General features: G+C 31.3%; 1 protein-coding gene across 1 annotated transcript; it reads left to right on the top strand.

The window, feature by feature from the left end:
- The first annotated feature begins 4,525 nt into the window (after positions 1 to 4,525).
- On the top strand, positions 4,526 to 10,090 carry LOC114165897 (uncharacterized protein At4g13200, chloroplastic). Its single transcript, XM_028050520.1, has 3 exons — positions 4,526 to 4,814; positions 5,608 to 5,768; positions 9,710 to 10,090. Exons 1-3 carry the CDS (start codon positions 4,625 to 4,627, stop codon positions 9,914 to 9,916), a joined length of 558 nt encoding a protein of 185 aa, XP_027906321.1. The 5' UTR covers positions 4,526 to 4,624; the 3' UTR covers positions 9,917 to 10,090.
- The last annotated feature ends 8,373 nt before the right edge of the window (positions 10,091 to 18,463 follow it).

Below are 18,463 nucleotides of genomic sequence, written 5' to 3' on the forward strand. Positions count from 1 at the left end.
ATAATAATAATAATAAAAGATGAAGATTGATAAAGTCAAATCGTTCTTATGACAAGAATAACAATATAAGATAAAATTGATAAAATTGTAAATGAAGAAAGGATTAGGAAGAGTCTGGATTAAGACATGCACAACATTGTCCTTAAGGTGTTTCTTTTCGTGAAAAATGAGGAATCCTCTAAAAATCTTGTAGAACCATGATTAAATACCCATTTTCACGTATCAAGGTCGACATTCTTGCCCAAATGAGGCCTAGAAATTGACGCTCTATAACTTTTTCTTCGCTAGGTGAACCATATTTTTGCCTTATGACTCAAATATTGTAGGTTTGAGTTGTCATTTTCGCCTAGTGAGAACGACTCGAATATTTTGGCCATCCAGAGGTGTTCCATGGCAGTATAACCCTACAAGTGAGTCCTTTCTTGCAGCCATGAATGTGATTCTAGTGCCCCTCGGCATGCGTATTTGTCTAAGAACCATTCTTTCTTGTCTAATCATGCTTCCTTGAGTTCCAGCTTGTTTTCCTCCACCAGAATTGCTTCCTATTGATTTATTTCACACATTAAAAAAATAGAGATTAGAGGTGAATAAGCATAAAATAACTAAAATACAAAACAATACAAAAACAAGATAAACTTGAGGATTAAACAAGATAAAAGTTATGGAGAAGTTGATTTTATTCACAAAACTTAACACCAATAAAAGATAGAAAATAATGTTATCAAAGATCATTCAAAGTAGAGTGAAAACAACGTGTCTAAGTCAAAATGTGTGTGAAAACAAAAATGAAGTACATGATTTGCTTGTGCGAAATAAAGAGAGAAATAAAAAAGAGACACAAAGATCTTGCAATTTTAGTTTCTGTGGAAGTTGATGAACAAAATAACGGGAAATTTTGAACCAAACATGATAATGCAAAATGTGTAGAGTATTCAGACTTGAATAACATTATTAGGGTTTCATATATAAGAAACCCTTTCAAAACTGGAAGAATGCATGCGTAATTGAGATGTATACAAAAGATAAAAAAATAAATCAATATTGTTCTTACAATGCTTTTATAGGACCGAAATTACATTGTAAAGACTCCACAAGAAGATAGTTTCCACACTCTTCAACCTTCAAACATATATGTCCCAAGATGTAGGTATCGTTCCAAGCCGAAAAGGGGTAGACACTCCGACTTTTGTGAAAACGTATTGTTTAGGGTTACTTTATCGCTACTAAGTAAAGTGTTTCGACTTCTCCTTACCCTTATTTCAAACATTCAATTATTTTTGTCTCCTCCCATTTTTCTTCCCTATTCTGAGCTACCACTTTGACTTCGTTTCACACTAATCTTTATCCAAGCTTCAAAGTTTTTCTTCTTCCTTGTTTTAGGTACATCCCCATGTCTTCCTCCTCCTCTTATGATTCCTCTAATGAACAACATCCCTTGGTCATGCAAGAGATTATTGCCACTAGAGATGATGTGTTTTTGTCATACCCACTCGGTCAACCGAGAAGGTTCTTCAGCGAAACCTAACTCTCCTTTTCCTCCCCTTATTCTTATTTGTAAGGGTGTAAGAGGGAAACACAAAGTTAAGGATTCTTTAGAGGTCCCTTAAGAATCCCTTAAGAAGGGTAGAAGAAATAGATTTCCTCCCATTAACATGAGGAACTCGTGACCTTTACTTCTGATTTCCTCAGTACCGAGTCAGTGAAAGATTTTATTTTGTCTTATAACATATGTTATGAAGAAATGGTTAAGTTTTTAGAGGTCAAGGCTTGCAATAGGAGTGATAGAGTTTTTCAAAAATTGCTATCTGATACCGTCGACTTCACCTTTATATATGAATTTAGGTTTAAAGACCTTGATATTTCCTTTATCTACTTTTAAATGTCATATGTTATCTATGATGCGGGTAGCATTGAGTCAGGTACACCCCAATAGTTAAACATATCTAAAAGCTTTTGAAATCCTTTATGAATATCTATATATAGTGCTCACTACTAATAAATTCATGTATTTTCATGGTTGGGAGGTTGGGTAGATTTCTTTAAATGGTGACCAATATGGGTTTCTTTTAATTGTAGATACTCAATCATACAAGAGTTTTAAGAACCAATCTTTCAAAGTTAGATGTGTTGAATATGATAAGGAATAACTTAATATTTTCTCCTGGACAATTCTCTAAGGTTTCCTCTGTACTAGCAAAGATCCATAAAATTTAATTCTAGGGGTCACTACCTGATTGCCGAAGATAAGAGGGACATAGAGATTTTAAAGGAACTACCTCAACCGATTAATAGTAAAGTGCTCCTTAGTGTTTTCTTTCCTAGAACTCATTTGCGTTGTTCTTGGGTAACTATTACGCCTTGTTTTCTTCGACTAACTATTTTTCTAATTAGCTTTTTATTTGGATGGAGAGATCATAAAAAAAAAAAATTGATTATCAAGCTCTTTGTGCCTAAGTAGGAGTGCCTCCCTTGGTTGAAGTAGGATTTCATCCAAGTCCTACAAAAAAGAGGAAACATTCCTTCCATAGTGGTGGGGGGTCATCCGCACCTACTAATACAAGGTCTGAGGAAAATTCATTATGGCATATGTGGGGGAAACATGATGATTATAAATAATGGCAACATTACATTGTTTTGTTAAGGTTAAATTATGTCTTTGGTCCTATTTTCGTAGGAAAATATTGGTTTGACCTTTTTTTTATTTGTCTCAATTTTGTCTCAATTTTGAAAAATTTGATCCAGTCAAGTCCTTTCTGTTAGTATCATACTAACAACGTTAAAAATGTGTCATGTGTAGTTTGTGTTTTCTTTTTTAATTTTTATTTATTTATTTTTAATTATTAAAAAAATTAAAATTTGTCAAGTGGTAGTGATAGTGTAATGTGACAACAGTAGTGTCACGTGTCACTACCACGTCATGTGTCATTATTTTCATCTCAATTTGGTCCCTGTATTTATATTTGATTTCAATTTAGTCCTAATATTTTTAAAATTTTTGCAATTTCGTCCTTCTACAAATTAAAACAAAAGTTAATTTTTATATAAAGGTTATAAAAATGTTTTTATTAAATTTGATATTTTTATTCAAATTGATATTTTTATTATATACTTTTAACAAAAGTAAGTTTGTTTAGATTTATATTTCACATTCAACTTTATTTAAAGTTATTTTTAAATTTTAAATTTATTTATTTTAAATTGTCATAAAATTGTTTAAAATTATTTTAAATTTTTACATTTAAATTTATATAATTGTTATTTTTAAACCAACTCAAACATTTATATAGAAATTATTCAACTTTACAAATTTTAAAAATATAAAATTATTTAAAATATAAATTTAAATAAAAAAATATATTAAATTATGATGTAATAAAAAATCAATATTATTATTTGAACTTTTTTCTATTAATATTATTTTCTAGTAACAACCTTAAAACAATTTTAAGTAAAATTCAATGTAAAATATAAATTAAAATAAACTTGATCTTGTTAAAAATATTTAATAAAAATATTAATTTCAATAAAATTATTTGTATACCATTTATATAAAGTTTAAATTTGGTTTCAATTTGGAGATGAACAAATTTTACAAATTTACAAATTTTAAAAATATAAAATTATTTAAAATATAAATTTAAATAAAAAAATATATTAAATTATGATGTAATAAAAAATTAATATTATTATTTGATCTTTTTTCTATTAATATTATTTTCTAGTAACAACCTTAAAACAATTTTAAGTAAAATTCAATGTAAAATATAAATTTAAATAAACTTGATCTTGTTAAAAATATTTAATAAAAATATTAATTTCAATAAAATTATTTGTATACCATTTATATAAAAATTAAATTTGGTTTCAATTTGGAGATGAACAAAATTGCTAAATGTTTACAAAAAAAATATGACTAAATTTAAGAAAAATGAAAATATAGAACCAAATTGAGAATGTGAAAATGACATATGACTTGATAGTGGCACGTGGCATTGTCATTGCCACATTACACAGTCACTATCACGTGACATAAAGTTAGGTTGACACGTGACAAATTTTTATTTTTCTTAAAAAATTTTAAAAAGTAAATAAAAGTAAAAGAAAATTAACAAAGAAATTAAAAAAAAATCAATAATTAACACATGACAGCTCTTTAACATTGTTAGTATAATATTAACAAAATCAATTTTTTCAAGATAAAAATCAAATTAAGACAAATAATAAAAAAAAAGACCAAATCGATATTTTCTTATGAACCAAATGAAAAAACATAATTTAATCTTTTTGTTAATAATATAATTTTAAAAATGAGTTAATAAATTTCAATTTAAAAAGGTTTTTATATCAACCAATATAAAATGAATTAAAAAAAATCATTAATCTTATCAGTAAATTTTAATTAATAATTAAATGATGAGTATGGTACATTTAAAAAAATATAAAATGTTTGTTTGTATTAGGTAGCACTTTCTAGACAAATAATTAAATAATGCTCTTTGTTTTTAGTTTCTTAATATCTCACAAAATTTCAGTTCAGATCTTTTGGACAAGTCCAATTCGTGGGGTTGAACAAGAGAGGCACAGCAAAGCAAGAGAGAGAGAGATAGTGCGTGTTTCTGAAAAAATGAACACTGTACTTTCACCTTCACCCTTTACTGCGTTGTCCAAAACCAATGTTTCTTTTTGTCCCTTATTTTCTTCCAATTTCGCTGTTCCCTCGTCTTCCAAATTATCGCGCATTGAACTTCCCCGCAAAAGGGGTTCTCAAAACACTGCACTTCGATGTAGCATCTGGCCCGGTGGCCCTGGCTCGGGTAAATTTTTGTTCTTCTTCTTTCTCGCCCTTGCACTGCTAGTGATGTTGCTGATGTGTTTTTCAATGATGTGATGTGAAAAGGGTTTTTGTTTTTTTAATATCAACTTCTGGTCTTCATGGGTGGCTGTTGTTTGAAAAAAAAAATTCATCCTTTCTGCTGTTTGTAGTAGCTTATGTTCTTAGAGAGTTATGCTTTTTCTTCTTCTTTTTATTCCTTAATTTTGCAAATGCTTAAGGCGTTTTAGATTGAGGAATGGATTCATGGGGACTTAGGAATTGCAAGAATGTCCATTATTTAGGTAGGGGGTCCGATTCTGTTTTTGCCTTTTAGATATTAGAAATTATTTCATAAAGCAGTTTTCAAGAACTAATTTGTGGATAAGAGAGGGGAAAGAAGATTCAATTTTGTCAGGAAAAACGAGTATTAGAAAACTGAAAGTAGAAACCAAAAACAAGATGTTTTGGATTATTTTTTAGACTTAGAAAAACGCTTTCCTTTTGAAAACAGTTTTCAAAATCTGCCTTTTTGGTTTTAGAAAATGGAAAACGATTTTGAAGAATAGGAATCAACCAGTATGCATTCAGTTTGCTTCACTTCTTTTCTAGTAGTAATGTTTCACATAGTATATTGAGTTAATGATAATCAATTCTCAAGGATTATTCAAGTTTGTAGTTTATGTTTACATACTGGTAAACAAGTAGTTTGCGGGATAAATTAGTCCACTTAAACTCTATCTGAGGTGTTTTATTATATTTTCTTTCTCCAGTTAATAAGTGACTGAATCATGCAGGTGACAGTGATAGCAGCAACAGAAGCATCCTGGATGCATTTTTCTTGGGAAAAGCTGTAGCTGAAGCACTAAATGAGCGCATTGAATCCACAGTTGGTGAGATTTTGAGCACCGTTGGTAGATTGCAAGCTGAACAACAGAAGCAAGTGCAGGACTTTCAGGTATGGAGCTGTTTAAACTGGAAATATCTTTTGCTGGATTTATGCAATATGTTGTCTCGTGTTTTCCTCATAACTATGTAAACAGTAATGCTTGCCTATTATTTTGTATCTATGTCTATTAATTGGAAAGTGATAATCTGCTTAAAGATTTTATGTGGTAACATGATCCAGAACGATAAATTTTGGATGCTCTGACAATTAATGTCTGCTTTTAACTCAACTTTTAGAATATAGATCATCCCTTTTATCGGATCTTAATTTTCCGGTACAGGGAAACATTTGTTATTGTATTTCGAATTTGAAAAATGATTTTATAGGTAATGGGGACTATCACTTGTCCCAATAAACTTATTTCAAATTCCACTTGTTACCAAAATACATTTTTGTTTTTAACTTAGTCTACCATAACTTTTGTACTCCAAGGTGTTTTGGGCTGTCCAGATTAAGATACTTACTGGGATATTGTGTAGCTACAAAATTAGAGTCATGCTGATCAAGAGTTGAGAGATGAGTTGGAAAATGAAAGTGGCAATCAATTGAGATGTAGACAAACGTTGCTATATAGAATAACTAGAATGTTGTATTCTTTCTAGACCGAGAATGTCCAACACTGCTACATTCTGTAAAATTTAACACAAAGAAGACAGAATAACTCAATAAAATATGAAAGTAAAGGCTGTTCCTTTCCTGTCTCCAATTGCATAACATTATTTAAGATTGTAAACTCCTGTTAAACAGGGGTTAATCTCTATTGGTTGTAATTTTAGGTAGTGTGAGAAAGGAGATGACAAGGCATAAATAATGCAAAGGGAAGAACATAGGAGTCTATGGTTTTAGAGTGGAAATTATGAGGGAGTGTTTACTATTTTCAAAATTGAATTTCTGTTTTGGAAAATTCGTCTCCTTAGCCCATATAGAAGTGTTTTTTTGTGCAGCACATTTTGGTTTTCTTAAATTGTCTCCAGAGCACCTGAGCAGAGAAGTTGAAGCAAAAAGCATGCCCAGTTCTTTTCTCATTTTTTTAAAACTCTTTGAAAACGATTTTCCAATATTAATAGATTTTGGGTGGGAATTGATTGTTCAAGTCTTGTAGAATTGTTTTAGAAATTAAATTTTAAAACAAAGAAGAGAACAGAATCAAACCCGTCACAGTTCTCTTGAGAGATGAGGCGTAGATGAGTGATTCATTTATATTGTAAATCTGTGATCTCTAAGCTTTTATCATATTGAAACTGGTCAGAAGGTATTCTTTTGCAATGAAAATGTGCTGTTTTCCACAATTCTGGATACGTCTTTATCAGTAAATTCCATGCTTGCCATCTAATTGTCTATTCTTCTAGAAGTTAACTGATTACTATGCAAGTTTTCAAACTATGAAAAATAAAGGTTGGAATTATTAAAAAGAAATTGTAGAGTTTAGGTGGCTTAATAATATTAACTAAAAGAAAATTATAGATATGGACCAAATGTTTTTGACCAATCAATACCACAGCTATGTACACATAAAATCTGAAAATTTTGATTACTGATAAAAAGCACGTTTCTTTTGTAGCTGCTGTATCCTGATATAAATTAGGAATGATTAAAACATTGGATATTTATATTTAATCCATTTAAATTACTGTTCGGTCTTAAAGTATGATAGGCCAATAATTAAGAGGGATGATCAGAGAAGAAAGAAGGGAGATGGATGAGTAGTGAGTTGGGGAAATGGGATCCAAGATCAAGGATTGAAATGAGATGAGAACAGGGAGTGACATGTGGTGTGGTAGCTGATAATGAAAAGAGAGAGAAGAAAGGTAGGGGATAGAAATGTCACCTTGCAGTGAAGGGGTGATGCAGGAAGGTTTGTAAATTGTTATAATTATGCAAATAAGATGCAGATCCTTTATAATTAAGAATAAGTAGATTATACACACACACACACACACACATATATATATATATACATATATATATATATATATATATATATGTATGTATATATTATTAGGAATGCTTATATTAATTGCCATTATCATACTTTTGTCATTAGAAGATATCACATCTTGTCTATTTTTTGTATTGATTCAATTTTATCAACATAAATAAAGCACATGTATGGTCCCAGAAACACAGTTTCATATCAATGTCTCTCTCTCTTTCCTATAGTTTAACATGGTCTCAACCTCTTGAAAACCTGTGTTGGCTCAATGGATCTACTGTACCTGGTGAAGAGTTATTTTTTGTTTATTTTTTTTGCGACACCTTTTGGCAAATTTTACAGCAAGCGCTATGTTTGGACAGCCCGACACCGATCTACACATTTAAATGTCCAGCAGAAAAACTCATTCAGGCACCCTTATGCATGTCCTTTCCGAGCATAGATCCACCACCCTTGCTAATGTGTGGTAGCATGTGGAGCAGTGACGGCCTTCCAGCCTCCCATTGTTGTGTTTCTACATGGTGATCTTGATTAGGAAGTTTAGTTAGAGCAACCTTCTAGATTTGTTACTCAGGAGGAGTCATTTGATATGGTATGACATCTTCATTGGTCCCTATATGACCTTGGGCAATTACCTCATGTGTGATTTGGGCTGTTTCAGATCGTCAACCAACAATTTGGAATGATACATAGTGATGTTGATCAATCTCTATTTACCATCATTTTCCCAAGGATTTATCCACCTCATTGTATGTGGTAACATTGTTACAAGTAGTGATAAGGATAGCATTGACCAACTAAAACAATATTTTGCTCAACAATTCTAGACAAGATCTTGAGCACTTGAGGTATTATTTTCTTGGTATACAAGTTGCACGATTCATGGATGGTTTGGTCATATCTCACAGAAAATATGTTATACACATTTTAGAAGAAACAGATTTGAAATGCTTAGTTTGTGGACACCTCTATGGTTTCGAGTGTAAAACTTGTACTTGACCAAGAAGAACCATATCATGACCTTGAGAGATATGGACAATTAGTTGGTAAGTTAAATTACCTTATTGCGACTCATCTTTACATTGCATTTGGAGTGAGCATAGTAAGTTAATTTTTTAAGCTCTTATTTTCAAGATCATTGGGATGCAGTCTTATGCATCCTAATTATATCAAGAATGCTCCTGGAAAAATGCATGATTAAAGAGGACCGGGGAATTGGGTATTCTAACGCTAATTGACGGGGTCATCAAATGACAGCCGCTCCACTTCAGGGTCTTTTGTTCATGTTGGAGGGAACTTAATATTGTGGAAAAGTAAGAAAGAAAACGTTGTGAAGGTTAAGTGTAGGAGGAAAATATATGGCAATGCCGTTAGTCACTTGTGAATTTATATATGGCTAAAGCAATTCCTTGCAGAGCTTAATTTTGAAGAAAATTTTCAAATGCGCCTTGGATGTTACAACCATGAAGTTTTACACATTGCTTATAATTTTTTCTTTTATAGGAGCACCAAGCATATTGTGATAGCCTGTCATTCCATAAGAGTAAAGCTCAAGTCTAAAGACATCACCACCAAACTAGTCAATTCTAGTGAATAGTTGCCTGACATATTTACCAAGCTGCCAAGAAACCAAGGATTGATCATATTATATGTTCCGACTCAAGAGAGAGAGTGTTGTTACAATTATAGAAATAAGGTGCAAATCCTTTATAATCAAGAATATTTAGATTATGGATGTATTATTAGGATAATTTTAGTTGATTCTCGTGTCATATCTTTATTATTAGAGGATATTAAATATCTAGTAATTTATATTGATGCCACCTTTTCAATGTAAATAAAGAATCCGTGTTATCTAGCTTCTCGCACATAAATGTTATATTTTGAAGTTGATAAATTTCTTTGCATTTTGAAGTTGAAATTGTTTTGCATTCCATTTTCTAGTTTCTACTGTAGATGTATATGTATATATATATACCTGTCTGTTAGCGGTTAGAAAATAATAATGCTCATGCAGGAAGATGTGTTGGAAAGAGCCAAAAGAGCGAAGGAAAAAGCTGCACGTGAAGCTATGGAGGCACGAGGACTCACTTCAAAGTCTGCAGTTGAGACAAAAATCGCAGATTCAGACAGTTACAAAACTTCAAATTCTGCAGTAGATCCAGTCACTTCTGTTCTGTCTACTGATGCATCCGAAGCAGATATTGAATCTACAGATGAATGATCCATCCTTTTGTATTTGGCTCTCAACTTTTGACTGATTCATACTGAATTTGCTTCATGTTTTATTATCCATGTTTGATAGATGAATCATAACTTTTTCATTATTCCATCTTTTTCTTCTGGATATTATATTTTTTCAAGAGGCCAATAAAATTAAATTCTCAATTGGATTGCCCTTGTTTGTTCCTCTATTGCAACAAAATTTGATTTGACTATGATTCTGACATGACAAATGGCGTGTCACGTTACCATTCCGTTTTAAGCCACATTCATTGCTAGAGTTGGCACGTGGGTTAGAGTGCTAGAGTTGGCACATGAAAAATGAATAATTAGACGTGGTTAGATTTGTGTGAAACATCAACATTAATGTCAAGAATTTGTGGAAGCCCTCATAATGTGTCCCATAAATTTGGATTCGAATACCGGATGGCGTTGGCTTTCTCGAGTTTGTATCGGGGAAGATTGGTAAGCAAATTTGTTTTTGTGGGAATGGAGTGAATAAATTGGTGGTTTTGGGATCTAGGGTTTTACATTGTTGTGGGATTGGGGTTGAAATATGTCATTAGTTGGTAATTTAATTTGCAAATCAATGTTGCAGTGTGATGAAGTCTGATAGCAAAGGATTTGGTTCTACACGAAGGAGAATTGGTTCGAGATTGTTGTGAAGATGTGGGTCGTCTTCAGAATTAACATCAAAAGCGTGTGGGTGTGAAAAAATATTGTTGTTTTTGTAATGCTTAAGGTGGTGTGGGGTAATTTGTGGCCTATAACACGCCTTGCATGCAAGTCTCTTATAATTTGCATGAACATAATCCTCGGGATTTTCTATCCTATAATGAATTGCACCACAACATACTATAAGGTATGTCCACCAAATCTCAAAAATAACAAATGCATTTATGCTAAGTTAGATCAACAACAAATTTTTCCATTGTGAATACCTAAGTGACTCTATATTTAGCATCCCTAGTTCGCACAACAATCCAATTCCCACTTTTTTTAACTTCCTTGTCTAAACTTTTTTTAGGTTTAGGCATATCACTTCTAGGATATACAATTAATTTTTCTCTTAGTGTTGTAAACCTACTCATGATATATGACCAAATACATTCTAGCATAGTAATGATTGATTTGTCTCTAGCCATTAAAATTGTACTATTGAATGATTCAGATAAGTTATTCATCAACACATCAAACTTAGGATAACTACTAAATGTATGTTTATACCATGATTTTCTGGGAATTCCAATAAAACAATCAAAAGCATTAGAATTAATTTTCTTCAACTCACATTTTTTCCCACCCCTGGTAGAACATTACCTTCGCTACCTCCATTGTAAGATCTCTTATCACTACAACTCCCCCAATTTTCTTCTTGTAATTGATGTAGAGGTGCCTCAAACAAAACCTACGCTCCACACCTTCCAAAATATCATCAAAGATTGTCATAAGTCTATGCATATGATATAATAGTTGTTAGCATCATATGGATGTCAAAAAATGGAATTTTTAGTATTAAGTTCAATTATAACAAACCTTTTGTTGATTTGAAATAGAAACCTAATGATGACTATGAATGTCTCCTTTATTATTAGTCAACAACAATGTGAGAAACCACTTCCATGTCTCTTTACATGCATTTTCTATAACAACAAAAGCTAGTGGAAAGTATTGAGGTGTCTACCTACTACAACTAGTAATTAACCACCAAAGGAAGTTTCTAGATGATAATCGTCAACACTAATGAAGGATCTGCAACCAACCAAGAACCCTTGTTTACAACCATATAAATACAAGTAGAAATACCCAAACCTTGGTTGCAAAGTGGGTCGTGGTTGATTCACCTTAATTTTGAATGTTCCAGTCCTAACTCTTGTTAACTCAACAACATAATCATATAGAAGACCATATTGGCATTGTCCATCTCTCACCATACAATCCATTGCAATTTGCTTTGCTTTTCCAACCCTCCAAGGTGTTATGCCAATGTTGTATGTCTTCTTGACTTCATCAATTATTTGGTTTACTATCATGTTTCCCACATTTACAAACTTATCCATTAAAACTTTTCCAATCCAATCTTTATTTGTATTCTTGTTAATAAATACCTTTCCACATCTATGACGACCAACAATGTCTTCACCCTAAATGTATGACTACCTCCAACTTTGCTCACCATAATTAAAAAACCACACTTCCTTTTACATACAACCCCTACTCTCAATTGATCATTCTTCAAAAATTTGACTTCCTTACCATTTAGAACACTATGCTTGATAAGTTCATGCTTGAAATCCTTTAAAGAACAAAACCCCATCCTCAATTTAAATTGAATCCTTTGTTCATATCTTTAAGTCTATATTTTGTAAATTTCTTCTCGATACAACTAACACCAAATCACTATTCACATCACATCAGAAGAAAAATCATCACTATTTTATTCTTCACTTATTTGTGCACTCCAACATTTGTTAGTCACAAATAATCCTTCACCAACATTCTAATTTCCTATTGGTCGTGTAACATGCATAAATTTTATAATGCAACAATATACAATTTATTAAAATCACATTATTTATAAATATTTTATTTTATAATAAATAATGACAATCATAAAGAAAAAAATATAGGATAATAATAATAATTATTAAGTACTACTATAAGGATGATAATAAACATTTAAATAAAATGATAAAAATATAAAGGATAAAGAAATTAAAATAATTTTTATTAGTAAAATTTATATATATATATATATATATATATATATATATATATATAAAAGTTTTGTTAGTTTTATTCCTTTTGATACGTAAGAATTTAGGATGCAGGGAATATAATAATAGCTTGTCTGCTTGATTAATCACATTGAATGTCGATGGATAAAACTTAAGTACATAACGTTAGTACATTAAATGCTTAGAGCTTTGGATAAAATAATTCAGAATGGAGATAAACCAAATCTGAACAAAATCTAAAAGAAATTGAATGCAAAAGTATATTTATATATGTATGTATAGATTTAGTTGTTTATAAAAAGCTAAAAGAAAAAAAAGACAGTGAGAGTGATAGGAAGCAATACAGAGAAGTGACTGATAAAAACAACGAAGGCATAATTAAAAAGAAAGTGCTAATAATGCGAATGTATAAAAAGAGAAACGTGCATTTATCTTTTTCAATCTTTGAGATAAAGGGGAGGAGACATTTATCATTCTATCTTTTGACTTTTATTTACTTTTATCTCATAATTATTTTTATATTTACATTTAAGTGAGGTGTCCCTAACCTCATTCTAATTTATATTTATTTTTCGTTCCTATTTATTTATTTATATTCATCTCCAGTTGTGCACTGATCCTATTTATTCAATTTATATTTACTCTTATTTACTTATTTATATTTATCTCCAGTTACGTACTGGTCCTTTTTTATATTTATTTTAATTATTCATTGATCCTATCTATTTATTTATATAATTATATGGTTTAATATTGAAATAAAATTTATGATAAATAAAGATTTGATTATTGTAGTTGGAGGTATGACCTTGGAGATTTATACGAGTTAGTATTACTCAAGATGAGATGTTGTTGAGTTACTTTGTTGGCCATAAGCTCATTTATCCTGACTAGTCACTACAAAATTATTCATTATCTTATTATGGGTTTGAGAGAATTTTGATTTCATTTTATCTTATTATGATATGTTGTATTTTTTATGTGATTTTTGTCTCACTTCCCTATTTTATGATTGTGTGTAAAAAATAAAATTTTATAACCTTATCATAGATGGCTGCCCCTAACATGCCTGATCCCTTCTTCGCTGACATTGTGGTTGCTTTTCCGAGAAATGCATGGCAAACCAATGCAATGAATAATTCTGTAACATTTTAGGGAACAAGAAACTCTACCATTACTTTTCTCTCTGCTACAAATGCGCCGATTGTTATCGAAGGACAAATCAGAGTTACCTTCTATTTACCCCCAACAGTCTAAGTGAACCCTATCCATAACCTTTTCCCTCCACCTGTTTGAAAACTAGTATATGAGGGGGAAACAATAAATAAATAACATTATTTCCTCTTCTAGTGTAGGAAATATAAGATGTACTAAACAATGTAGATATAAGATGTACTAAAACAGTATAAGAAATATAAGATGTACTAAACTGTGTGTGTGTGTATGTGTGTGTGTGTGCTACGTAACAAAAACACTTTTGTTGACTAATTCCATGAGTTTCAAAAGGAGAGAGACCTATCTAGATCAAACTTTAATGTAGGGACTAAAATGAAAAACGCTTAATAGTTTAGGGACAAAAACATACTAAACCCTTAAACACCTATAAAGTTAGTTGCTTGCCTCATTATTTTTAGGTAATTTTTTTCTGCATCCCATTAAATTTCTATTCCCACCCATCAAAAGTTTCTGGAAAATGTTTTTTGTAAAAGGAGGGGTTGATTGATTTCTAAAAAAAAAAATCTGAAATTATTTATTGTGTTCCAAAAAAAATTTTGAAAGCGATAAGGTGGAAGAAGAAAATAATAGGATGCAGGAAGCAATTGCCTCATTTTAATCCTTGTCCTAGATGTTGAAAGCTTAAGAGTTCTCATTATTGTTGCTTTTGTAGGTTCATATTGGGCGATTTCTTTTTGCACATGCATAATTTGTTTTTTCATTTGTCATTTTTAGATTATACAATTTGAAAGTCAAAAAATAATTTTTTAGATTGTGTAATTTGGATGTCAAAAATGACTTTAAGATAATGCAATTTGAAGCTATTCTTTTTTTAAAAAAAAATTATTTTTGAATTATACAATCTAAAAATTAAAAATAACTATTGGATTGTACAATCAGAAAGCTAAAATAATTTTTGAATTATGTAATTCAGAAGCCATTGTTTTAAGAAAAAAAATTGTACGATCATCATATTTGACTTTAGTATTGTATAGTTTGAAAGTTAGTTTTGAGTTTCTAATTGCATACTTTGGAAGTCTTATTTTAGAAAAGAATGATTTTGAGATTGTATAATCCAAAAAACTGTGATTACATAATTCGAAAGTTAAAAAATACCTTTCAGTCGTATAATCCGGAAATTGTAAATAATTTTCAAATTGTACTATGGATAAAATGGGAAAAATGGATGGAGATGTAGAGGGAGAAAGTTATGAAGACAAAAGAAGAAACTCCCTCATATTGACAAATCAAATTTATTTCTCGTAGCCCCCTTAGATAAATTACCTGCAATAGTTCAACTAGTCTCCACAATAGCCAAAGCATAATTGAAATGAATTGGGTTATCACGTTGAGCATCCTTTCACATTTTCCAAATTCACATAATGTTGATGCATGTTGTTTTCTTGATATCTTTCAATTGAGAATTGCATTGTCCTTGCATGTAACTGATAACATTGTTCATAGAAGTACAACATGTGATAAACACATTACAAGAAAATTTTTAAATAGTGATAAATTGACCAATAATTATTAGTAATTATAGTGATTAATTTAGATACCAATTTACAAAAATAAAAATTATTGAACTAAAATAATCATTATTATGAATAAAAAATTATAATTGGTCATTGAATTAGTCTTTAAAATTAGCTACTATGGTTTTGGCTGCCAAAGAAAACTGGTCACTAAAAATGAATTAGTTTCTAAATTTGTCACTAATTAATTAGTGACCAATTATAATTTTTTATTTATAATAGTGACTATTTTAGTAACCAATAATTTTTAATTTTGTAAATTGATATCTAAATTGGTCATTATAGTAACTAACTATTTTTGGTTTCTAAAATTGGTTTCTAATTGAAGATTTTCTTGTAGTGACATGTCTAAAATTTTGCAGTCAGCCATTAATCAAAAGGCAGTTTATCACGAAAAATATTTCCAAGCCACTAAGCTCTTAGAAGGTGGTATGTAAGTGACCTAGATAAGCTTATCCATGTTGGTCCTTATAAATGCTGATTGAGAAACTTCTTCACAACCTTAACTCTTCCTCAAATCAAATGGGAACATCTTCATGATTCACAATGTGGAGATTCTTGAGCTACTACTACAACTGGGAATATATTAAGATGTTTGTGCAGGTAAAATGCAACCTTCATATACAATGTTGTAAGAGAGAAAGATGATTTAGATGTGTGTCTTATTATGTATTAGAAAAATGCAACCTTCATATACTCATGACTTCAAAATTTCACATATTTACACATCGTGAAAAGAAAAACCAAGATTGCTCATCATTAGACACAGTTTTGTTCTCATCGTGAAAAGACTATCGTAGTGGCTCTGTTCAGTTGCTGACAGTGGTTGTGACGACAAACGGTGGTGATTTTGGTGGTCCGAAGAAGACGCGAGTAGAGGAAACGGTGCGATGATGTTTCGCGCAACTCTAAGTGGTGCAGTGGCGAGCAGCGCCGGTGCCGACGTTGACAAAAATCCGAGAGTGGTCATCGTCACCGTTGGCGGCTTTGCCGCGAGCATGGTTGCGTTTTGAATGGTGGCCGCATATGATTGTGTGGTGGCGTAGATGGTTGTTAGTGTCGTTGTGGGCGGTGCCATCATGAGTAGTGCAACTGACGGCCTCGTACGGGATGGGCAGCGTTGGTGCTTGCGTGGTGGCCGTTAGCGGAAGGAAGAAGATGAACTTTGGGGTGTTAGTCTCAAAAGCTGCATTTCATTATGACCTAGGGTTGGTAGATTCATTTTTCTTCACGCACTTCCATAATTTAATTTGCACACTCCTGTTTTAATTTGGGTTCTAGTTATTTATTTACTTCATGCACTCCCCAATGTAATAACCCCACATTACTTACATTATTACATTATGTTTTATTTTACCTTATGTACTTGCGTTTTAACTAAGAACACACCCCACTCCTTTAATTTCCTTTTTTAGGCTAGGATGCGTTTACTTTAAGCACCACGCGTTTCTCTTTATGCACCCCATTTCCATGTGTGTAGTTTTTCTCATTGCACTCACATACTCACTTATGCACTCCTTTTGTTTTCAAGTTTACCCTTTTTCTAATTAAACTCACATTTCAATCACATAATTTTCTAAAATAATGAAAGTTTTTTTTGAAATAAAAATTAAAATAATTTTCAAAAATGATAAAAATAAGAATAAATAAAAATTTAAAATTATTTTCTCTTTTTTTTCTTTTAGTGTCTAACTGACCGTTCGCATCGCACGACATTTCCTTTACAAATATATAAAAAATTATATAAATGTTTTGGTGTCTAATCGACCACTCGCGTTGCATGACACTTCTTTTTTAAAATAAAAAAATTATAGAAATTGTTTTGGTGTCTTATCGACCACTCGCGTCGCACGACACTCCTTTTCAAAATATAATAAATCATATAAATGTTTTGGGTATAATTGACCGCTCACGTCACACGCCACTCCTTTTCAAATATACGAATATAAAAAATGTTTTTTTTGTGTTAACCCGGCCGCACGCGTCGCATGATATTTATTTTCAAAAAATACCAAAAGACAACTTTCATAAAATTAATTTAATCAAACCGTTTTTATAAAGAACTACGTAGCCCTAAGTTCTCATTTTAATGAGAATACGTAGGACCAAGGTTTTAATCCTTCTTGGGTCCCTTTCACTCAAAACATATGTTTGTTCAATATTTTCTTATTTTTGGGAAAAATATATATTATAAAATAAACACATCTTTTTTGCAAATTTAATTAAAGGTATTGCCTTTGGGCAGACACTGTAGGGTGCTAATACCTTTCCTACGCGTAGTCGATTCCCGGACCTTAAATTTGGTTTTCGCTGACTTTATTTTATCTTTATGGTTTTCCATAGTTTTCCAGAATAAACTATGGTGGCGACTTCGAATTAATTTTATTTTTAAGTTTGTTGTCCCGTTGCGATATAGGTTGTGACAGATGGTGACTTCACTGAGGATACTAGAGAGTCAAGCCTATTTAATCAAATATGTGAAAGCGATGTTTTTAATTTAGATGTTTTATTTTTTCCCTTCTCGATTTATGTATATTATATATTCTTGTTGGTGTATGACATATTTTTGGATATTGAACCTTAGAGTAGAAAACATGTTTTTTTTGTATGAATCTTTTTTGTTTTGCAGGCGGGGGTTTAGGTTTGCATTTTTCTCCCTTCACACACTCACCTTATATTTTTTACATGACATGAGTGCGACCCTATACCCAGGTCTGAGTAGCTTAGAATTAGAAGGGGATTGTGCAACAGTGCCACAGTGGATGTACTTCCCAAGTGGTCATTGTGAGAACCCAACTAGAGTCTGTATGCTTCATTTGATACTCTCACATCGTGTTGTTTACCAACTGTTGTGAGAATTATCGTGAAGTGGGCCATAGCTCTAATGACCTTTTATCCTTAGGAAATAGGAGACTATCCTGATGAGTGCATATACCTACCTTAATCCTATGACGCGCTAAAACCTTATAAGGCACAAAGGGAGATGTGTATTCCTATAATTCCTATTTTTTTGTTTTTATTATTTTTATTTGTATTTCATTCTTTGTGTTTTTCTTTTTG

This window comes from Vigna unguiculata, chromosome 10 (genome assembly GCF_004118075.2).
Source record: "Vigna unguiculata cultivar IT97K-499-35 chromosome 10, ASM411807v1, whole genome shotgun sequence".
Classification (NCBI taxonomy): domain Eukaryota; kingdom Viridiplantae; phylum Streptophyta; class Magnoliopsida; order Fabales; family Fabaceae; genus Vigna; species Vigna unguiculata.